Genomic DNA, 24,898 nt, shown 5'->3' on the forward strand with positions numbered 1-24,898 from the left:
CACGCAGCCTTGGATCACCTAGATAATATTAATAATTACGTCATGGTGCTGTTTATGCCTACAGCTTAGCATTTAACACAATCATTCCTATAGTTCTGATCAAAAAGCTCCAAAACCTGGGCCTCTGTACATCCCTCTGCAACTGGATCCTCGACTTACACACCAGAAGACAACATTCTGTGCGAAATTGAAATAAGATCTCCACCCTGCTGACAATCAACACTGGCGCACCTCAGGACTTTGTGCTGAGGCTACTGCTCTACTCTCCCTACACCCATGACTGTGTGGCTAGGCACAGCTCAAATGCCATCTATAAATTTGCTGACAATATAACTATTGTTGGCAGAATTTCAGATAATGATGAGAAAGTATACAGGAGCAAGATATATCTGCTAGTTGAGTGATGTCACAGCAACACCCTTGCACTCAATGTCAATAAGGCCAAAGAACTGATTGTGGACTTAAGGGTGAGACGAGGGAGCACACACCAGTCCGCAGAGAGGGATCAGAAGTGGAAAGGGTGAGCATTTTCAGGTTCCTGGGTGTCAATATCTCTGAGGATCTATCCTGGGCCCAACATATTGATGCAGTTACAAAGATGCAGCTATATTTAATTGGAGTTTGAGGAGAATTGGTATGTCACCATGCCACTTGCAAAGTTCTACAGATGCCCTGTGGAGAGCATTCTAACTGCCTGCATCACCATCTGGTATTGGGGGGGGGTGGGGGTCACTGCACAGGATCAAAATAAGCTGCAGAAAGTTTTAGAACTCAGTCAGCTCCATCGTGGGCACTGGCCTCCCCAGCATCCAGGGCATCTTCAAGGAACGATGCCTCAAAAAGCCTGCAACCATCATCACGGACCCCGCACCACCCACGTCATGCCCTCTTCTCATTGCTACCATCAGGAAGGAGATACGAGAGCCTGAGAGCATGCAGTCAATGATTCAGGAACAGCTTCTTCCCCTCTTCAGTTTGATTTCCGAATGGACACTGAACCCATGAACACACTACTTTGTTCCCTCTATGCACAACTTATTTTATTGACATATATATGTGTGTGTGTGTGTATATATACACACTTTAATTTGCAGTTAGATTATATATTACAATGTACTGCTACTGTACAACACATTCTGCGACATGCCAGTGATATTAATTCTGATTCTGATGAAGCTTTCTTGGAGTATTGTGCACAGTTTTGGCTACCTTGATATAGGAAAGATGCACAATTCTGATTTGATGGAGACAGACGTGAGAGCACGGAGGAACATCTGGAGAAACTTCTGAAATGCCCGCTTCGCTGCCGCTGCTACTGTGTGGTCCCGAATCTCCGGAGGAGAAGGCCACCGAATCCTCAGCTTTGCTGGTTTCGGCGGCCGGGGTGAGGTCGAAGGCGCTCGGCAGAGGATGGCGCTTGGGAGGCTGTATCGGAGGGGCTGGTCAGAGGCTCGAAGTTTTCGGACGGACTCAGAGTCGGCTGTTGGGTGCTTCCAATGCATCGGCAGTTGTCGGTGCCTGGAGGTTTATGGCGGGGAGCTTCTCCTTTTTTGCTGCCTGCTATCAGGGACTATCGGAGTCCATTGGGACTTGAGATTTTTTTTTTACTGTGCCATGGTCTGCTCTTTATCAAATTGTGGTATTGTTTTGCACTGCTGTAACTATATGTTATAATTATGTGGTTTTGTCAATGTTAGTCTTTGGTTTGTCCTGCTTTTTTTGTGATACAGGTGTCCTCCGCTTTATGAATGTTCGCTTTACGAAACCTCACAGTTATGAAAGACCTACATTAGTACCCTGTTTTCGCTTTCAGAAGGTGTTTTCACTGTTAAGAAAAAAAAAGCGCCCGTGAAAAAATCAGCGCGCCATGAAAGGCAGCGCGCCCCGAGCAGCCGCTGTCCCCTGGATTCTCGCCGACATTGTTTAAACACGAGCCTGGGAGCAGCCGTTTGCAAGATGAGTTCTAAGGTATCTGAAAAGCCTGAAAGAGTTCGTAAGGGTGTTACACTTAGCGTAAAACTAGACATAATTAAGCATTTCGATCGTGGTGAATGAAGTAAGGACAACGTGAGTTTGGCTTGTGGAAGCTGACGAAGATGATGTTGAAGAGGTTTTGACATCCCATGACCAAGAACTGATAGATGAAGAGCTGATGCAATTGGAAGAAAAAAGGATAACAATCGAAACCGAATGAGTAATGATAAACTACGACTTTAATTTTGAAAGGGTACGTCGGTTTAGGAGATATTTGCAGGATGGTCTGAGTACTTACTTCTGTGTGATAGAAAAATGTGCGAGGCTCAGCAGTCAAGCAAGCCTTCCACATCAGCCACAGCAGACGACGAACCTCGACCTTCAACATTGAGGCGGGCAGTTATAGGAGAAGATGAGCTGCCTGCTCTAATGGAAACAGACGAGGAAATGACACCCCAGTGTCCCACCACCCCAACCCCCAGGCCACGGACAGATACCAATTCGCGGAGAATGCAACGGTAGCCGGGAGGCACCCAGCACATCTTTAAGAAAAAAGCCGAAATAAACATGCTAATTAATTAGGTACCGCCTACACATAATTGTCGGCCCAGATCAGAGGCGATGCAATTGGCACTGATATGGGCCGACAATTACATGTTGGGCGGCACCTAATTAATTAGCATGTTTATTTCGGCTTTTTTCTTAAAGATGTGCTGTATGCCTCCCGGCTACCGCTGCATTCCTGCATGCTTCGCGGCAATGTATTGCTCGGCAGCCTGGAGGGTGGGGGCCAGTGCACCACCCAACCTGCAATGACTCAGTCTAATACACCATCATCAGTGTGCTCGCTGTCTTCCCAATTCTGGTAAGTGATACTACACTGTACATACATTATTTCTACTTTATATTGGCTGTGTATTTTTATGTATTATTTGGTATGATTTGGCAGCTTCATAGCTTAAAGGTTACTGGAGAGGGTGTCCTTACCAACAGCGCTTGCGTGAGATTTTCGCTACGGAGAGCAGTTGAGTAATGATTGTGGAAGAGTATTTCTACTTTATATCAGCTGTGTATTTATCATATCATTCCAGCTTTTACTATATGTTACTGTTATTTTAGGTTTTATGTGTTATTTGGCATGATTCGATACGTTATTTTTGGGTCTGCGAACGCTCACAAAATTTTCCCATATAAATAAATGGTAATTGCTTCTTCGCTTTACGACATTTCGGCTTACGAACCGTTTCATAGGAACGCTCTACCTTCGGATGGCAGGGGAAACCTGTATCACTGGAGGAACATTGTATCATTTCTTAATGCATGCATTTCTAAATGACAATAAATGAGGACTGAATGTCCTCATAATCTAATCTAATCTAAACTATAAAGAGTGCATGAGGGTCCACAAACATTGGCAGAACTTCAGAATGTTCTCAAAGACTCTGCAACAGTGTTATCCAGGTCTAGATTCTGCATTCTGTAATGGCAGTCAGTGCTGACTTAACATAAACTTGCCCACGAATTTCAAAGTCCATTATGATATACAGATGTGCACAGTGCATTTGAAGTGACTGATGAATTTTGAGGCAACTGAATTTAAAATGATTTTTTTTGAGGGATGGTATACGGTCATAGTTTTTGTTGTTGAAGAGGTTGTTCAGTAGTCTGTTACCAAAATTTTGTACATACATACCACAACTTAAATTTTCATTTTAAATACTTTTTGTGTGCCTTAAGGCCAATTTATACGTGTGTCAAATTGACGCAGTAGGTACGGTGTAGCCGCGTACCCTACGCCATAGCCTGACGCGCACCTCCCCAAAAATGTAACTATGCGTCGCGGTGACGCAGACCGCAACAACTGTGATTGGTCCGCTTGGTAGCATTGCATTTCCTCCTACACTGCAATAGCTTCCCATTGGGCAACTGAAGGGCAGGGAAGGAACTCTGGCTGCAATGCTTTCCATAAAGCTTTACAGACCTCCGAAATTATGGAGGACCCTGTGCTTGATGCCAGTCTGTAGCTAGCTGCTACAGCCTGTTGATTACCACTTCAAATGGTGATTGCCAGTCTCTGAGTATACTGTGCGTACACTGATGCGAAATAAATGGTTGGAGACGATGAACGAAATTGTCAAATCTACCTGCCAACATCTGAAAATATTTGAAATGCATTTCCTTGCCCATATCTCTGTGGCCGGATAAGCACAGAAAATTCACCCTCTTCAGTTTCAGTTGCCATTGTTTGAAGTTTGAGTTTCTTTGTATTGAGTTTCAACATGAAGAAACTCAACACAGTGGCATAGAAACCCCACCGCCAACTAGTGTTTTGGCGGTAAATTGCAGAGCGACGCAGACACACCAACGCACAAGTATAAACGCTCACAACGGCGTAGCCCACTTGCGTAGGCTACGGCCTAAGCTAGTATGCACAAGTATAAATCAGCCTTTAGGGTATAAATAAAAATGAATTAGTTGCTCTTGGAAATCTTGGCAAAAAGTGAAGATTGAAAATTGATTGATATTTGGTGCGGTTAAAGTTCTAAATTGCAAATTTGCAACATTATACCTTCGCAGGAAATACAAAATGAACATACTGAATAATCAGTGTTGATTGGCTTTAATTTGCTATGTAATTTTTAGAAAATACTTAGTAATGTACTTTTCTTTTCTTTCAGTATGTTAAAAGCTTTTGCAATGAGTCATGGATAAGGCAATTTGGAACAACAATGGAAGCCAAATCGCTAACTCTTCTTTGGTCTGTAATCATCTCCATTAATGCCATCGGCGGGCTGTTTGGGGCACTTACTGTAACCTTTCTGTTGAAATATTTGGGAAGGTATGTGGACTTAAAATGACCTAAAGTAACACTTGTTGCTTTCTAATTGTTAGTTTGCAGTACTTATTATAATGCACTTTCCTAATTTATTTGTAACTGTATAAATTATCTTTGTGTGGCTATTGAAGATTTTGGATGTGAATGTATTGATAGAGTCAATGAATTAGAGAATGAAACCGCTCTTGGAAAGCATCCTTAAGCTGAGCAGTTGATCATTTTTGGCCTGCAAATAAGTTTTCAGTTTCCACTGGAGTCTTCAACAAATTACTTAAAGTGGATTCGCAATACATTTCATAGAGAATTCCAGTGTATGTCCTCTAATCCTGAGCGGTATGTCAAAAGCAAGCACAACCATACACTCAGTGGAAGTCAGGTGTTTATATTGTATTCCTAAAGATAAATTTGTAAATCTCCTTTCAGGACCATAGTCATGTTAAGGTGCCTCACAGTCACTGAAGTAGTCCTTCTTGTGTAGTGTGAAACTAAAGAGAGTTGTCTGCTAAGTCCAGTAATCTTCATGACTGTGCCACTGATTATCCCTGGTGTAGTTTGACTCTCCAAAGATAAGGTCAACGTTAGATAAGTGAAGGGAAGCAGTTGCCCTTTTCCATCTCACAATATTGGCTTACTAGTGAATCCATTCTTTGCTGAAATATGGAAAAGTGACGGCAGGCTGAGGATGAAACATACAGGGTCCAGGGCACTTGAGATGTTACAGTGCAGTGGAAATAAAAATGGCGTGTAGAGAAATTTTTTTTTCAAATAGTAATTTTTCACTGCTTCCCAAAATTCTTATTTGATTTAAGGTTTAATGAATGAAAAATGCACAAGCTGTGTTTTACTCTCCTAGTATTGAACAAGAGGACAAAAGAAATCAGCTGTTAGATATTCAGAATCGTATTCTTGAGTTGAGGGCAATATTATTTGATTCCAATTTCTTGCTGTACTGAGGACATTCTTATTCAAGAAGTTTTGCAGTGCTGGAATAGCCTGGCACCTTAGCAGGTATGGATACAATGGGCTGATGGTCTCTTTCTGCACCATAAATGTTTTTTGTAATTTATTTTTTATTGAATTTCATCATCAAACATTTCTACAAGATGTATTTCAGACACTGTACATATAATATAATCATATTTGTCACAAATCTCCACATAATACTTATCTGAGGTATACACTTATAGAAAGGAAAGAAAAAACAGTTGAAAGAAGAAAACTATGTACAGAGTAGGGAGTGATCTTTTTTTAACAACATACTCATTGACTTGTGAGAATAAAATCAGGCTTATGAGGTGTTATGTCGTTAAACCATTTTTTCCAGTACGAATAAAATTGTTCCAACTTATGATTAACAGATGCTGTTATCTTCTCCATTTTGTAAATGTCCATTGTAATTTCCATCCATACATTTAAAGTTGGGCTCTCCTGTGATAACCATTTCCTGGTAAGGGTCTTTTTACCAGCCACCAGCAGTACATTCATTAAATATTTATCTCTTTTCAACCATTCTTGAGGTATAAACCCAAAATATATGGTTTTACTGTCTAAGGGTATTTCACATTTAAAGATGTCTTGTAGGGCATTATGTATCCCACTCCAATAGTCTTTGTTAACGGGGCATTCCCAGAAAATATGATAACGGTTTGCATTTTGATTTCCACAATTTCTGCAGCAAACAGGGGGGTGTTCCTTCATAATGGGATTTCTGAGAGGGTGTAATAAAATATCTTATCAAGTTTTTCCACCTGAACTCCCTCCATTTCTGTAAACTGGTACACTTCCATTGATACCTCCATATTATTGTCCATTCTTCCTCCGATATTATTATCCTTCCTTCCTCCTTCCATTTTGTTTTAATGTATATAGTTGAATATGTTTTAAGATTTGACAAACCCTTATACACGCTTGAAATTATTCTACTACCGTTGTCTGAATTATATGCTTTTCTAAATAGCTCTATCAGACATGTACTTGCCTTACATTTTTAACTGTCCTATTAATATACTGTCGCATCTGTAAGTACCTGTAAAAGTCTTGTTTTTCTAATAAGTGTTTCTCTTTGAGCATTTCAAAACTGAACAGTGTTCCTTCTTTCATTATATTGCAAATAGCTGTTATTCCTTTAGCTGTCCAGTCCTTAAATCTAGCATCCAGTTTGTTCAGAGTAAAATCTGAATTATATGCACACCATTTAAGAATAGCAATGTCTCTCTCTAGTTTATATTCTTTTATAATAGTTTTCCATATTTTAAGAGTCCATTTCACCCACGACTTGTCAATATTATTTATAACCATATAACAATTACAGCACGGAAACAGGCCATCTCGGCCCTTCTAGTCCGTGCCAAACTCTTACTCTCACCTAGTCTCACCTACCTGCACTCAGCCCATAACCCTCCATTCCTTTCCTGTCCATATATCTATCCAATTTAACTTTAAACGACAATTTATGTAACTTTGTAGGTTGTTATCAGCCAAAATTACCTGTATGGGAATGGAAAGTATCCTCTCCTCAATGTTTTTCCATTCAGTGTCATATGATGGGTTGGACCAGCATATCACAGCTCTCAACTGTGCTACAAAATAATAATCTCCAAGAGAAGGTAGGCCCCATCCCCCCCTTTTCCTTAGCTAATTGCAAAGTTTTGAGACGAACCCTAGGCCTTTTATCTTGCCATATACATCTTGATAGCATCTTGTTCCATTCATTGAATTGATTTTGGTTAACCTCTATTGGTAGGGGTCTGAAAGAGATATAGTAGTCTGGGCAGTATATTCATTTTGATAGATTCAGTTCTTGAACTGAGACCAAGAAAGGAATTAGGTTCTTGTTATATCTTCCTTAATTTTTTTTACATATAGGTTGATAACTGCATTCTGATAATTTGGCCAAATCTTTTGGCATAGTGATGCCCAAATATTTGACAGACTCTGTTTGCCATGCCCAAGGATATCTACTTTCAGTTTTTCTTAGTGGGTTATAGTTGTCTGAAAGTAGTTTGGTTTTTATCTATGTTGATCTTGTATCCTGGTAATTGGCCATATTGTTCAAAGGATTGCATCAATTTAGGTAAAGAGTATGTTGGTTGCCCTAGATAGGTCAAAATGTCATCCGCGTAACAGGTCAATTTATGCTCTGTCCCTTTAATAGTAATTCCCCTGATATTTTCATTTTGTCTGATGTATTGAGCTAAAGGTTCCAGATATAATGTGAAGAGTAGTGGTGACCATGCACAACCCTGTCTTGTGCCCCCTTCTAGTGTAAAACTATTAGATAAATATCCATTGATTTTAATCCTAGCAGTAGGATTGTCATATAGTGCCTGAATAGTTTTAATAATTGTGTCATGTAGACCAAATCTATGTAAAACTGGTCGCCTCACTATAGGAAGGATGTGGAAGCATTGGAAAGGGTACAGAGGAGATTTACCAGGATGCTGCCTGGTTTAGAGAGTATGGATTATGATCAGAGATTAAGGGAGCTCGGGCTTTACTCTTTGGAGAGAAGGAGGATGAGAGGAGACATGATAGAGGTGTACAAGATATTAAGAGGAATAGATAGAGTGGATAGCCAGCGCCTCTTCCCCAGGGCATCACCGCACAATACAAGAGGACATGGCTTTAAGGTAAGGAGTGGGAAGTTCAAGGGGGATATTAGAGGAAGGTTTTTTACTCAGCGAGTGGTTGGTGCATGGAATGCACTGCCTGAGTCAGTGGTGGAGGCAGATACACTAGTGAAGTTTAAGAGACTACTAGACAGGTATATGGAGGAATTTAAGGTGGGGGGGTTATATGGGAGGCAGGGTTTGAGGGTCGGCACAACATTGTGGGCCGAAGGGCCTGTAATGTGCTGTACTAGTCTATGTTCTATATTCTATGTTAAAACTCTGTAAAGAAAATTCCAATTAACTGAATCAAGTGCCTTTTCTGTGTCCATGCTTATCACTATTGCTTCAATTTCATTTTTTTTATATGATCCATAATGTGAAGTGTCCTTTGTATATTGTCTTGTGTTTGGCGTTGTTGTATAAAACCTGTCTGATTATGTATCAGTGTGGGTAGAAACTCTTCTAATCATTTGGCCGTGATGGAGGTAAATATTCTGTAATCCACATTAAGAACAGATATTGGTCTAAGCGACCCACATTCCATTTTATCCTTGCCTTCTTTCGGTACAGCTGAGATTATCGCCTCCTTCCAGCTGGGTGGCATTTGTGCCTTTCTTCGGGCCCAGTTCAGTGTGCGGAGTAAAACAGGAATTACCTCACTTCTAAACTCTTTATACCACTCTGCCGTATATCCATCTGATCCTGGTGACTTGCTTAATTTGAGCCTACTAATTGCAGATTTTAGTTCAGCTTCAATTATGTCAGCTGTCATCGTTCTATTTTGTTCTTTGCTTAAAGTGGGTAACTCTAAAGAATTCAGGAAGGTGTCACTTTGGGTTATGCTTCCCCCTGGATCTTTGGAATATAGAGTTTTTTTAAAACATTTCAAAAACTGCTTGAATTTCATTTCAGTTGCTGGTGAACGCAGCAGGCCAGGCGGCATCTCCAGGAAGAGGTACAGTCACCAGCAATTTTGATATGGACTGTACCCCTTCCTAGAGATGCTGCCTGGCCTGCTGCGTTCACCAGCAACTTTGATGTGTGTTGCTTGAATTTCCAGCATCTGCAGAATTCCTCGTATTTGTGAATTTCATTTAGCTTTTTTTTTATCACTTTTGTTCTTGGATCCCTAATTCTATGAATTGTATTTTCTGCTATTTTTTTTTCAGTTTCCATGCCAGTATGTTCATAGATCTAGATCCACTTTCATAGTGTCTCCGTTTCAGAAACATCAAGTTTTTTCTAATTTCTTGTGTAGCCAAACTGTTAATTTCATTCCTAATTTTTAAAATTTTCTCTAGTGTATTCTGTGCCATACTCAATTTGTGTTTTTTTTCCAGTTCCTTCAGCTTATTTTATAATTCCTCTAATGTTTTATTCCTTTTTTTTTCTTATATGAAGATATTGCTATAATTTTCCCTCTTTAAGACAGCCTTCAGAGTATCCCATAGAATGGGAGGTGAAACCTCTCCATTATCATTGAAGTCTAAGTAAAGACCAATTTCTTTTTTAATTTGTTCCTTAAAATAGGGATCATTGAGTAGACTTGAATTTAGTTTCAAAATAGTATTCTTTGGTTGTAGGTCAAAATCAACAGATCAACATAGGTGCATGGTCACTTAGATCTATTGTCCCAATTCCACAGGTCTTTTCCAAATGTTATGATGAAGAAGAAGAAGAAACCATAGAAAAACTACAGCACAGAAACAGGCCTTTTGGCCCTTGTTGGTTGTGCCGAACTATTTTTTGCCTAGTCCCACTGACCTGTACACGGACCATATCCCTCCATACACCTCCCATCCATGTATCTGTCCAATTTATTCTTAAATGTTAAAAAAGAACCCGCATTTACCACCTTGTCTGGCAGCTCATTCCATACTCCCACCACTCTCTGTGTGAAGAAGCCCCCCTCCCATGTTCCCTTTAAACTTTCTCCCCCTCACCCCTAACCCATGTCCTCTGGTTTTTTTCTCCCCTTGCCTCAGTGGAAAAAGCCTGCTTGCATTCACTCTATCTATACCCTTCATAATTTTATATACCTCTATCAAATCTCCCCTCATTCTTCTACGCTCCAGGGAATAAAGTCCTAACCTATTCAACCTTTCTCTGTAACTGAGTTTCTCAAGTCCCGGCAACATCCTTGTAAACCTTCACTGCACTCTTTCAACCTTATTAATACCCTTCCTGTAATTTGGAGACCAAAACTGAGCGCAATATTCGAGATTTGGCCTCACCAATGCCTTATACAACCTCATCATAACATTCCAGCTCTTACACTCAATACTATGATTAATAAAGGCCAATGTACCAAAAATTCTCTTTACAACCCTATCTACCTATGATGCCACTTTTAGGGAATTTTGTATCTGTATTCCCAGATCCCTCTGTTCTACTGCACTCCTCAGTGCCTTACCATTTACCCAGTATGTTCTACCTTGGTTTGTCCTTCCAAAGTGCAATACCTCACACTTGTCTGTATTAAACTCCATCTGCCGTTTTTCAGCCCATTTTTCCAGCTGGTCCAAGTCCCTCTGCAGGCTCTGAAAACCTTCCTCACTGTCCACTACACCTCCAATCTTTCTATCATCAGCAAATTTGCTGATCCAATTTACCACATTATCATCCAGATCATTGATATAGATGACAAATAACAATGGACCCAGCACTGATCCCTGTGGCACACCACTAGTCACAGGCCTCCACTCTGAGAAGCAATTCTCTACTACCACTCTTTGGCTTCTTCCATTGAGCCAATGTCTAATCCAATTTACCACCTCTCCATGTATACCTAGCGACTGAATTTTCCTAACTAACCTCCCATGCGGGACCTTGTTAAAAGCCTTACTGAAGTCCATGTAGACAACATCCACTGCCTTCCCTTCATCCACTTTCCTGGTAACCTCCTCGAAAAACTCCAATAGATTGGTCAAACATGACCTACCACACACAAAGCCATGTTGACTCTCCCTAATAAGTCCCTGTCTATCCAAATGCTTGTAGATTCTGTCTCCTAGTACTCCCTCCAATAACTTACCCGCTACCGACGTCAAACTTACTGGCCTATAATTTCCCGGATTACTTTTCCATCCTTTTTTAAACAACGGAACAACATGAGCCACTCTCCAATCCTCCGGCACCTCACCTGTAGACACCGACATTTTAAATATATGTGCCAGGGCCCCTGCAATTTCAACACTAGTCTCCTTCAAGGTCCGAGGGAATACCCTGTCCGGTCCTGGGGATTTATCCACTTTAATTTGCCTCAAGATAGCAAGCACCTCCTCCTTTTCAATCCGTACAGATTCCATGATTTCACTACTCGTTTCCCTTAATTCCATAGACTTCATGCCAGTTTCCTTAGTAAATACAGACGCAAAAAACCCATTTAAGATCTCCCCCATTTCTTTTGGTTCCGCACATAGCCAACCACTCTGATCTGCAAGAGGACCAATTTTATCCCTTACAATCCTTTTACCCTTAATATACCTGTAAAAGCTCTTTGGATTATCCTTTACTTTGACTGCCAAGGCAACCTCATGTCTTCTTTTAGCCCTCCTGATTTCTTTCTTAAGTATTTTCTTGCACTTTTTATACTCTTCAAGCACCTTATTTACTCCCCGTTTTCTATACATGTCATACAACTCTCTCTTCTTCTTTATCAGAGTTACGATATCCCTTGAGAACCAAGGTTCCTTATTCCTATTCACTTTGCCTTTAATCCTGATAGGAACATACAAGCTCTGCACTCTCAAAATTTCTCCTTTGAAGACTTCCCACTTACCGATCACATCCTTGCCAGAGAACAACCTGTCCCAATCCACACTTTTTAGATCCTCTCTCATTTCTTCAAATTTGGCCTTCTTCCAGTTCAGAACCTTAACCCTAGGACCAGATCTATCCTTGTCCATGATCAAGTTGAAACTAATGGTATTATGATCACTGGAGCCAAAGTGCTCCCCTACACAGACTTCTGTCACTTGTCCTAACTCGTTTCCTAACAAGAGATCCAATATTGCAACCCCTCTAGTTGGTACCTCTATATATTGATTTAGAAAACTTTCCTGAACACATTTTACAAACTCTAAACCATCTAGACCCCTAACAGTCTGGGAGTCCCAATCAATATATGGAAAATTAAAATCCCCTGCCACCACAACTTTGTTTCCTGCAGTTGCCTGCTATCTCTTTGCAGATTTGCTCCTCCAATTCTCACTGACTATTGGGTGGACTATAATACAACCCCACTAATGTGGCCATACCTTTCCTGTTTTTCAGCTCCACCCATAAGGACTCAGTAGACAAGCCCTCTAATCTGTCCTGCCTGAGCACTGCTGTAACATTTTCCCTGACAAGCAATGCTACCCCCCCCCGCACCTTTCATTCCTCTGCCTCTATCACATCCGAAACATCGGAACCCTGGAATATTAAGCTGTCAGTCCTGCCCCTCCTGTAGCCAAGTTTCACTAATTGCTATAACGTCATAATTCCACGTGTCAATCCACGCCCTCAGCTTGTCCGTTTTCCCCGCAATACTCCTAGCATTGAAATATATACACCTCAGAAGATTTTTGCCACCACTCATAGAAATAGTTTATTCTTGTATATACAGAATGGGGAGCAGAATAATGAGTGTAATCCCTTCTGTCGGGGAAAAGGTCCCTCCATGTATCATTTAGACCAACATCCTCAAAAAGAGTGTTAACTTTCTCATGTAAGGACTTTGTTTCATAAGTTTTTCTATTGGAAGAGTCTGACTTTGGCTGTAATTGTAAATTTAAGTCTCTCCCACATATCAAGAGACCTTCTGTTTCCGTTACCATAATATTAGTAATTTTCTGGAAGAAACTAATATCACTTCCTGGGGGTGCGTATATATTCAATAAAGTAACTGGATTTCCATCCATATTCCCCCTTACCAGAATATATCTGCCCTCCTTATCTCCCATTTCAAATACTTTTTCAAAATTTAGCTTGCTTAAGATGAGAATAGCAACTCCTCTTCTATGTCCTGATTTATATGAGGAGAAAAATAAATTAGTGAAGCACGTTCTCTTTAATTTTCCGTGCTCATTATCACTTGAGTGAGTTCCCTGTAAATATACTACATGGGCTTGTTCTTTTTTCATTTTTGATAGAATTTTACTGTGCTTGACTGGATTCAACAGCCCATTAACATTAAAAAAAATGAATTTTACTTTGTCCTTAGCCATGTGTATTTATCTGTTAGTGTATCATTGAAATTTGCAGAATATAACTTAATCGATCTACTCCCTGAACAAATAAGAGCCAAGAAACGTGAATAATAAAAAAAAAGTAACGAAGGTGTGATTCCAAGGCTGGGGTTTCTCGATGATCCTGGGTTGAGCCAGAAGAAACGTCTAGCCAAGGGGGATAGCTCCCTCCCACCCGTGAGTTGAGGGCCCCTGCTGCAGTACCTTATGGCTCTTCTGGAGGAGGTGAGGGCTGTCTTCAGAGAACTCAGTCTCTTCCTAATATCCTTCTCTCGTCCTGCTCCTGTCCCCTGCTTTCTCGGTTCTCTTACTATTTCCAAAGCAGATTAGGATAACTGCTCAGCCAGACCTTCCCTTGGTTTGACCACGCTAACAGGCAGTCCTCTGTTGTTCATGTCTGTAGTCGCCTCTTCCACCGTCTGATATAGTCATATCCCCTCTTGATAAAATACCCTTAGTTTAGCAGGGTATGGGGTTTGGAATTTAATCTTTTCTTGCTTTAATATTCGTTTTGCTTCCGTTTCTGTAGGGCCGCTGGGGGGTAATCATGATCAAAGTATATTAACTTCCCGTTCCAAAAAGCCCTCTTCTTACCCCAGGCCATTTGTAGAATCTCCGTCTTGCTCTTCAATCGAAGGAATCCAAGTACTATTGAGCGCGGTTTACTTTCTGTCTCCGGGAGGCCTTGGGACGAGCGCATGATGCGTTCTCTCAATTTCAATCTCCATAGTCGGGGGAATCTCCAGCGCTTCCCGCAGCAGCTTTTCCAGAAAGCCAGTCATCGATAATCCCTCCGCTCCTTCTGGAACAGTATAAATCCTGATATTTTTCTGTTGCAATCTTCCCTCCTGGTCAAGCAATTTACTTTCCTGTTGATTTAATATTTTTATCATCTTACTCAGTATCCGTTCCACATTTTGCACTCGATCTTCCACCTTCTCAATTCGAGTCTCTGCCACCACTATTTTCTGATTGATGTTGGCGAGCTCTGACTTGATATCATTGAGTTGCTGTTTTATATCTTTTTGGACTTCCCTTATCTCTTCCAGAATCCTTATCATGTTAGCCACTTTGCCTGCACGAGGCCCCGCGTCAGCCTCGCCACCACGCACACGTGTGTGAGAGCCGCGGGCTGCACCTCTCTCTTCCATAGGCTCCGCAGTGATGCCTTTTTTAACTCCATTCTTCTTCTCCATTCTTTCTCCCCTTGTCAATTCAGATATTTTCAAAAGATCTTATATCTGATGGATTAAAGGGGCAAAATATGCCTTTTTCCGGAGGAGCTGTTGATTTAATCTGCCATTCTGAACGATAACATCACTGGAACCCTCTGCACCATCAACGTTAATGATTGTTTGCTGATGGCATGCAGGAACCAGCTGGATTTTTATTACAACATGCAAGCTTTCAGCCATTCTCTGGTTCAGGCCCAAGAATTACCAGATTTATTTGCTGCTTGTTTTGCTGATGCCATTTAGTCCCACTAAAAATGCAGAAATCCTGGGATGTTTGAGTCTGAGTTCTGGTGGCAGTTTCTCAGCTGTGTTCTGGTGTTGGACTTCTCCTGACTGCAATCTCATCTCAGCAGTTACACTGCAGAGTTCACCCACTGAAAAGTTAAATGGAGAAGAACTCCTCCAGATGAAAAGGCAGTTTATCTTTGTTTCATATTTGCCCTTGCAGAATTCACAAATCACCATCCAAAAATCTGAGATGTGGAGTAAAATGTACTTTTATAGAATTTATGTGAAAAGTTAATAAATAAACACAAATATTTTTCTACTTGTATTTCTTAATGCAGGCGCAGATGACAAGGCTTCATGTCACAGAAAATTATGATACAGACTCTTTTCTAGCAATGCTGTTCACCGACAATCCCTACCTCCATAGCATAATGTGGCCTCGTATATTTCACTTTGAATCTTAGTTATCTGCAACAATAGGACTTGTCATTTCCCTAGTAATTTGAGCTGCCAAACAATATCTCTTCATTGATGCTGACACCACAATGGGTGCACATATGCCAAACAGTAATACACAGGAAAAGAATGAGGTGGCCAGTTACTGACAGAAACCTGGATCATACTATAGAAAAGAACTGGGACTGTCAGTGCAGTTTATGTTTGCTCTTGTTTGTTGACCATCAGCACCGTCAACAGAAATGGGATGCATCCTTTGTGTTTAAAGAAAGGGGAGAAAGTTCCAGAGCCCTGGGACAAAAATGTAAGTGTGACACTCTCACCAGTCTTGGAAACCAACTCGGCTCACTAGCTAACTCTGCTCAGAAGGCCACCTTTCATAAACAATATACGTCTAGGGTCGTTATAATTTATGGTTCAGCCAAACAGGAATGTCGAGGTGTTCCAGTTAAAGAAACCTTGATTTGAGCGAAAGCTGGGTAGGTGCTGCCCAAACACAATTATCGGTCAGCAAGAAATAGCTGATCGTGCACAGCATCAAGTTACAAAGAAAGAATATTTACGAATTTCAGCTTTTCAAATAGTTCGAAAAGGAAAGGAAAGAAAGACGATAAAAGGGCTCATTACTCTGAAAAGCCATCTCATAGACATTCAACAAAATCCATCTCTTGTGACTGGACACCAAGTATATCCTTTGATGTTAAACTCCCAACTATGGCCTTTTTTCAACCTCCACTCAGTGAAGCCCACAACGTCGTACTGACCAATCTGTAAATGTGCTCGAGTTTGTCCACCTTATTCCGAATGCTACGTGCATTTAAATACAGCAGTGACCCTCACAACACGCTGGAGGAACTCAGCAGGTCGGGCAGCATCCGTGGAAATGATCAGTCAACATTTTGGGCTGGAACCCTTCGTCAGGACTGAAGAGGGAAGAGGCAGAGACCCTATAAAGAAGGTGGGGGGGAGGGTGGGAAGGAGAAGGCTGGAAGGTTCCAGGTGAAAAACCAGTAAGGGGAAAGATAAAGGGGTGAGGGGGGGGAAGCAGGAAGGTGATAGGCAGGAAAGGTGAAGAAGGAAAAGGGGAAAACACAATGGGTAGTAGAAGGAGGCAGAACCGTAAGGGAGGTAGTTGGCAGCTGAAGGAGGGGGCAGGGTGAAACTAGGATAGGGGAAGGGAGGGGGAGGGAATTACCGGAAGTTGGAGAATTCGATGTTCATACCAAGACTACCCAGACAGTATATGAGGTGTTGCTCCTCCAACCTGAGTTTAGCCTCATCATGGCAGTAGAGGAGGCCATGTATGGACATATCCAAATGGGAATGTGAAGCAGAGTTGAAGTAGGTGGCAACCAGGAGATCCTGTTTGTTGTGGCGGACAGAGCAGAGGTGCTCGATGAAGCAGTCCCACAATCTGTGTCGGGTTTCACCGATGTAGAAGAGGCTGCATCGGGAGCACCGGATGCAATAGGTGACCCCAACAGACTCACAAGTGAAGTGTTGCCTCAGTTGGAAGGACTGTTTGGGGCCCTGAATGGTGGCAAGAGAGGAGGTGTAGGTACTGGTGTAGCACTTACGCTTACAGGGGATAAGTGCCGGGTGGGAGATCCGTGAGGAGGGACGTGTGGACCAGGGAGTTATGGAGGGAACGATCCCTGTGGAAAGCGGAGATGGGTGGAGAGGGAAAGATGTGCTTAGTGGTGGGGTCCTGTTGAAGGTGGCAGAAGTTGCGGAGGATAATGTGCTGGATCAGGAGGCTGGTGGGGTGGTAGGTAAGGACAAGGGGAACTCTGTCCCTGTTGTGGTGACGGGAGGATGGGGTGAGGGCCAAAGTGCGGGAAATGGAGGAGATGTGGGTGAGGGCATCATTGATGATAGCAGAAGGGAAACCACGATCCTTAAAGAAAGAAGACGTTTGAGATGTCCTGGAACGGAAAGCCTCATCCTCGGAGCAGATGCGGCGGAGGCGGAGGAACTGGGAATAGGGAATGGCATTTTTGCATGTGGCAGGGTGGGAAGTGGTACAGTTGAGGTAGTTATGAGGGTCAGTGGGCTTGTAGAAGATGTCAGTGGACAGTCTGTCTCCAGAGATGGAGACTGAGAGATCAAGAAAGGGGAGAGAAGTGTCGGAGATAGACCAAGTGAATTTGAGGGCACTACCTCCTTTATGATTCCACCTCCTTCTACTACCCATTGTGCTTTCCCCTATTCCTTCTTCACCTTTCCTGCCTATCACCTCCCTGTTTCCCCTCCTCCACCCCTTTATCTTTCCCCTCACTGGTTTCTCACCTGGAACCTTCCAGCCTTCTCCTTCCCACCCTCCCCCCACCTTCTTTATAGGGCCTCTGCCCCTTCCCTCTTCAGTCCTGACGAAGGATTCCGGCCCGAAACGTTGACTCATCATTTCCACGGATGCTGTCTAACCTGCTGAGTTCCTCCAGCGTGTTGTGAGTGTTGCTTTGACCCCAGCATCTGCAGAGTATTTTGTGTTTACTCCTCAGTGCCCTACTCCTCACCATGTAAGACCTACCCTGGTTGGTCCTCCCAGAGTGCAACACCATGTGTCTGCATTACATTCCATCTGCCAATTCTCAGCCCACTTTTCCAGCTGGTTCAGATCCCACTGCAAGCTTTGATAGTCTATCACACCCCCAATCTTGGTGTCATCTGCAAATTTTCGGATCTATTTAACCATATTATTATCCAGATCGTTGATATAGATGACAGACAAAACGGACCCTGAAGCACTCCACTAGTCATAGACTTACAGTCAAAGAGGCACCTATCTACTCCCACACTCTGATTTCTCCTACGAAGCTAATGTCTAATCCAATTTACTACCTCATCTTGAATAACAAGCGACTGAACCTTCCTTAGCAACCTCTCATGCGGGACCTTGTCAAAGGCCTTGCTAAAATCCATATAGACACATCCACTGCCTTGTTTCATTCCTTCCTTGAAAAATTCTATAAGATTAGGTAAGCATGACCTGCTATGCGCAAAGCCATGTTGACTATTCCTAGTCATTCCTTGTCTGTTCATAAGCTTACACATCACATCCATTAGAAAACTTTCCAATAATTTTCCCACTACTGATGTCAGGCTCACCAGCCTATCATTTCCTGTCTTATTCTTAGAGCCTTTCTTAGACAGTGGAGTGTCATTAGCTGTACTCCAGTGCTCCGGCACCTCACCCGTGGCTAAGGATGATGAAATATCTCTGCTCAGGCCCCTGCAATTTCTGCACTTGCCTCCCACAGAGTCCAAGGGGACGCATTGTCAGGCCCTGGGGATGTATCTACCTAAATTTGCCTCAAGACAGCAAACTCCGTTGTAATCCTCCTTCCCTGGATCTCTACAGGGCCCATGACTTCGCTGTTGCTTTGCCTCACTTCTATAGATTCTGTCTGTCACGTGTAAATACGTGAGACAGAAAAAAAATCCATTATTTAGATTAGATTAGATTCAACTTTATTGTCATTGTGCCGAGTACAGATACAAAGCCAATGAAATGCAATTAGCATCTGACCAGAAGTGCAAAAGAATAGTATTATTTACAAAATAACTGCGAATAAAAAGTAAGTGCTACAGCATATAAATATAAAAGTGCTGAGACAGTCCAATAGGGGTGCAATGCTGTTTAGCGCTGTGATGTGAGGTTCAGCAGGGTCACAGCCTTGGGGAAGAAGCTCTTCCTGAGCCTGCTGGTGTGGGAGCAGAAGGTCCTGTAGCGCCTACCGGATGGGAGGAGAGTAAAAAATCCATGGTTTGGGTGCGATGCATCCCTGATAATGCTTTTCGCCCTGTCCAGGCAGCATTTATGGTAGATGTTCACAGTGGTGGGCAATTGGGTGCCGATAATCTGCTGGGCAGTTTTCACCACCCGCTGGAGTGCTTTGCGGTCTGATTCGGGACAATTGCCATACCACACTGAGATGCAGTTGGTGAGTATGCTCTCAATGGTACAGTGGTAAAAGTCCGTCAGTATTCTGGGACAGAGGTGAACTTTCTTATGCTCCGCAGGAAATAAAGGCGTTGTTGCTCCTTTTTGATCAGGATGGAGGAGTTCAGAGACCAGGTGAAATCATCGGAAGTGTGGACACCAAGGAATTTGAAGCTTGATACATGCTCCACTACAGCTCCGTTGATGTAGATGGGGACATGAGTGTGGGTCCTAGCATGCCTGAAGTTCACAATAATCCCCTTGGTCTTCTGAGTGTTAAGGGGCAGGTTGTTATCGGCGCACCACGCGGCCAGATGCTGGACTTCGTCTCTTTCAGCTTCACTCATAGCTTACCACTCTGATCTTCCAGGGAACCAATTTTTTCCCTTACTATCCTTTTGCTTTTAATTTATCTGTAGAAGCTCTTGGGATTTTCCTTCATCTTGTCTGCTAGAGCAACCTCATGCCTTCTTCTCGCCCTCCTGATTTCTTTCTTTAGTGTTCTCTTGCATTTCTTGTACTCTGTAAGCACCTCATTTGTTCCTGCTTGCCATACCTGCATGCACCTCCTTCTTTTTCTTAACCAGGGCCTCAGTATCTCTTGAAAACCAAGGTTCCCTAAACCTGCTATCCCTACCTTTTGTTCTGACAGGATCATACAAGCTTTGTACTCTCAATATTTCACTTTAGAGGGTCTCCCACTGGCCAAGTACATCTTTGCCAGAAGACAAGCTGTCCCAATCCATACTTAAGTGTTGAATGATCTGTCTGGATGACACATAAGTAAAACTTTTCACAGTATTTCAATATGTAATTATAATAAACAAATTGCCTTTCCTTGCCTTCCTGGCCTTATTTTAAATGTATTCTCTTCAACTCTCCGTTCTACTAATAGGCCTACCATCTCTGTACCTGTTGAGTGTTTTTTTTCATCCAAACTTCAGTGTCTCTTGACATTCAGATCCCCTGGACTTTCTGTCGATTGCTTTTAGCCTTAGAGCAACATCTTGTCCTTCAATTCTCACTATTTCACATTTAAATATTTTTAGCTTGTCACCAGGGACCAACCTGCAAGTAATATCTGCCAGCTGACTTTTGCCAGGTCTTGTTGTATGATTTTGTAATCAGCTTTCCTTATTTGAGGACCTTAATCTCCAGCCAATTCTGAACCTTTTCCATAACTACTTTGAAGCATGTGGAGTTGTAGTCACCATCTGCAAAACACTCTCCCATTTCACTACAACACACATAAAAGTTGCTGGTGAATGCAGCAGGCCAGGCAGCACCCCCAGGAAGAGGCACGGTCGATGTTTCAGGCCGAGACCCTTTGTCAGGACTCCCCAGCACCTACAGATTTCCTCGTGTTACCATTTCACTACGCTAGATCCATTACTGCCTCACACTAGTCAAGCTATATTTACTGGTCAAAAAAGCTCTCCTTGGTGCAATTTAAAAAAAATTCAGTTCCTCTGAACCTTTCAAGCTGAACTGGCACATATCGTACAGGATGTTGAAATCCCCTATTACTTACCCTACATACTCTCTGTCTCTCTGTGTCTCCCTGTCTTCCCCTTTCCATGTCTCCCTCTCTCTGTCTTCCTCACTCTGTGTTCCTATTTCTCCCTCTTTCTGTGTCTCCGTGTCTCCCCCTTTCCATGTCTCCCCCTCTGTCTCCCTCTCTCTGTGTCACCATGTCTCCCCCTCTCTGTGTCACCATGTCTCCCCCTTACCGTGTCTCCCCCGTCACCCTTTCTCTGTGTCTCCGTGTCTCCCTCTTTCCATGTCTCCCTCTCTCTGTGTCTCTGTGTCTCCCTCTCTCTGTGTCACTGTGTCTCCCCCTTTCCGTGTCTCCCCGTCTCCCTCTCTCTCTGTCTCCATGTCTCCTTTTTCTATGTCTCCCCATCTCTCTCCCTCTCTCTGTGTCTCTGTGTCTCCCTCTCTCTCTGTCTCCCCCATTCTGTGTCTCCCTCTCTCTGTGTCACTGTGTCTGTGCCTCCAATGTCTCCGTGCCTCACTCCCCACCTCTCTCATGTCACACACTCACTCAGTCACTCCATCTGCCCCCTCCCTCTCCCTCCCCACCACATCTGCCCCCTCCCCCTCTCCCTCTACTGCTCTACATGATGGCTCCTTTTTCTTAAGCTGATACTGTAGTAATGAAGCCTGTTATATATGCAGCAAAGTAATCACCTCCCTTTTCATTTCATTGAAGTGTATTTTGGAGCATCAGTTTTATATCTGCAGGCTGCTGTTTTTCAGTGTTTGTGGGAGTGAGGTCTGACAATATAGCAAGTTTTGCCCAACAAAGGTGGTCTTACGGACAGGATTACATGCAGTGAACGTTGATAGACAGTTCCATGCTGATGTAGAGAATACTCTAAAATTTATTGAAGGCTGCTCAGTTGGATTATATAACATCTCATTCATGTGTTTGTACTACAGGTAGTCCTGACTGGTGTTATTAAAACTGAACAATATTTGTTACTTCCTTAGTGAAACCTTGTCGTTGTTTATTTTTTGTTCATGATGAACAATATGGTGGATTTCAGCCTTTGAACAGAAAACTTGCATTTTTCATTTGAGTTAACGAGAACATGGAAGACATGTCAATTAGTTGAGATAGATATTCTGATGAGCACTTAGCCTTTAACATATTACTTGGCCCTGATATAGTGCACCTGATTTAAGAAAATTTGCAGAATATTCAGCATTACTTCACCTGAAGGCTGAAAACAATTCTTTTATGTGAAAGGTTTGTTTCTGTTTGCTTTTAGGAAGGGGGCTCTTCTCCTGAATAATGGGTTTGCAATTGTTGCTGCTTTATTGATGGCCCTATGTGAAAATGCTGATTCCTTTCAGATGTTGATTGTGGGACGTTTTGTCATTGGAGTGAATGGAGGTGAGAGTCGTTTGAATTCATTAAATCTCTTCATTTCTGTCTGTTTATTTGCTAAAGTTTGTGTGAAAATGTGTCATCAGGTTTAAAAAAAAGCTCTTTCATTGGCTCTGTTCCTTAATACCTTGCATGAGAGGAATGGTATAAGGAATTCGGGTGAATTAAAGCTGTTCAATGATCTATCCATTTTCCTTTCTGCAAATATGTGGAGAGTAACTATGTGCTATCTTTTACAGTTTCGTACTCTAATCCACCAAAATCTCTGGTAGACATTGACAAACCAATCCTCATAGAGGGATCAGAAACGGAGAGAGTGAGCAATTTCAAGTTTCTGTGTTTCAATATCTGTGGATCTAACCTGGTCCCAACATATCGATGCAGCTATAGAGAAGGCAAGACAGTGGCTACATTTCATTAGGAGTGTGAGGAGATTTGGTTTGTCACCTAAAGACATTCAGACTTATACAGAGGTACTGTGGAGAGCATTTTGACTGGCTGCAACACCGTCTGATATGGGGGGTGGGGGGCTCCTGCACAGGATCAAAGTAAACTGCAGACAGTGGTAAAATTAGTCAGCTGCATCATGGGTACTATTCCCCATGGTGTCCAAGACATTTTCAAGAGTGGTGCCTCAGAAAGGCAGCGTCCATCATTAAAGATGACTAGGTGGGTCCTCTTGTCACTGTTTCCATTGAGAAGGAGGTGCAGAAACCTGAAGACACACACTCAGTGATTCAGGAACAGCTTCTTCCCCTCTGCCATCTGATTTCTAAATGGACATTGAACCTGTGAATACTACCTCACTACTTTTTTATTTCTGTTGCTGCACTCCTTATTTTAATTTAACTATTTAATATTCACATGTGTATATATATATTTACTGTAATTCAGTTTTATTCTGTATTTATCATATATTGTATTGTACTGCTTCCATGAAGTTAACGAATTTCATGGCATATGCCAGTGATATTAAACCTGATTCTGATTCTGAAGAGGTCTCATATGGTGGCTGGCCCAGAAGGAATCTGAAGAGTCTTAGTAGACTGTGCCCAAAGTTCATTTGATGGGAAGCAGAGGTAGTGGTAGAGGCAGTTTATCTGACTGGAAATACATGCCTATAAAAAGTATTCACTCCCTCCCCCTGAAGTTTTCATGTTTTATTGTTTTACAACATTTAATCACAGTGGATTTAATTTGGCTTTTTTTTGACTCTGATCAACAGAAAAAGACACATGTCAAAGTGAAAACAGACCTTTACAAAGTGATCTAAATTAATTACAAATATAAGCACAGAATAATTGATTGCGTAAGTATTCATCCCCTTTAATATGACACGCCAAATAATCGCTGGTGCAACCAATTGGTTTTAGAAATCACATTTAGTTAAATGGTGATCACCTGTGTGCAGTCAAGGTGTTTCAATTGATTGTTGTAAAAATACACCTTTATCTGGAAGGTCCAACTGCTGGTGAGTCAGTATCCTAGCAAAAACTACACCATGAACACAAAAGAACACTTTAAGCAACTCTGTGAAAAGGTTATTGAAAAGCACAAGTTAGGAGATGGATGCCAGAACATTTCCAAGTCTTTGACTATTCCCTTGAGCAGTTGTTCCCAACCATTTGGCATGTAAAGCATGTGCTACCGGGCTGCGAGGAAATGATATTATTTGGCAGTGTGAAGCGATATGAGTCAGCTGCACCTTTCCTCATTCCCTGTCATGTCCAGTGTTGAACTTGAACATACGTGAGGTCATTACCCACGCGAGGTCATCAGTTGGTATGAGTAAAAAACAAATGTCACTTGAGAGTTTCTTTGGAAGAGGAAGAAGAGGACATAAGAGGCCTAATGATGATGATAACGCAGAGACAGCTGAGGCAGAGACTGCAAAAAAAAAGAAAGCTTCCTTCAACAGAAAATACGACGAGTCGTACATAAAATATGGCTTTATTGCGATTGGTGACTCACGTGCTCCAAGTCCCCTGTGTGTGACATGTGGAGACAAGCTGTCTAATGAGGCAATGAAGCCCTCAAAACTGCTTCGGCACCTTGAGTCCAAGCACCCTGTACTTAAAGACAAACCATTTGAGATTTTTGAGAGGAAAAAACGTGAACAAGCGGGACAGAAACAAGTGCTGAGAGCCACCATCTCCACAAATGCTACTGCTCTGAGAGCGTCGTACTTACTGGCTATCTGTGTGACATCTTCAACCTGCTCAATGAACTCAGTTTGTCACTTAAGGGAGAATGACAACTGTCTTCAAGTTGGCAGATGAAGTGTCTGCTTTCAAAGCCAAACTGGAACTGTGGGGACAGGGCCATATTTGACTTGTTCCCAACATTAGCTGGGATTTTGGGAGAGACTGAGGCTGCACCGTCTTTCTCACAGCTGGTGCATGATCACCTAACTTCGCTGTCGGCAGAATTCGAGCGTTACTTCCCAACTGCAAATGACCCAAGACGTGCAAAGGAATGGGTCCGTGACCCA

The 24,898-nt window shown here is 42.3% G+C and overlaps 1 protein-coding gene across 2 annotated transcripts in view; it reads left to right on the forward strand.

Moving 5' to 3' along the window:
• slc2a9l2 (solute carrier family 2 member 9, like 2) overlaps positions 1-24,898 on the forward strand; it is a 263,120-nt gene that overhangs the window by 28,797 nt on the left and 209,425 nt on the right. For both annotated transcript variants that reach the window (XM_072254680.1, XM_072254681.1), the window contains exons 3-4: positions 4,653-4,813; positions 22,289-22,413. In XM_072254680.1, the coding sequence (XP_072110781.1) occupies positions 4,653-4,813; positions 22,289-22,413 (286 nt within the window). The remainder of the gene's footprint in view (positions 1-4,652; positions 4,814-22,288; positions 22,414-24,898) is intronic.

The sequence above is a fragment of the Mobula birostris genome, chromosome 4, assembly GCF_030028105.1.
Source record: "Mobula birostris isolate sMobBir1 chromosome 4, sMobBir1.hap1, whole genome shotgun sequence".
Classification (NCBI taxonomy): Eukaryota; Metazoa; Chordata; class Chondrichthyes; order Myliobatiformes; family Myliobatidae; genus Mobula; species Mobula birostris.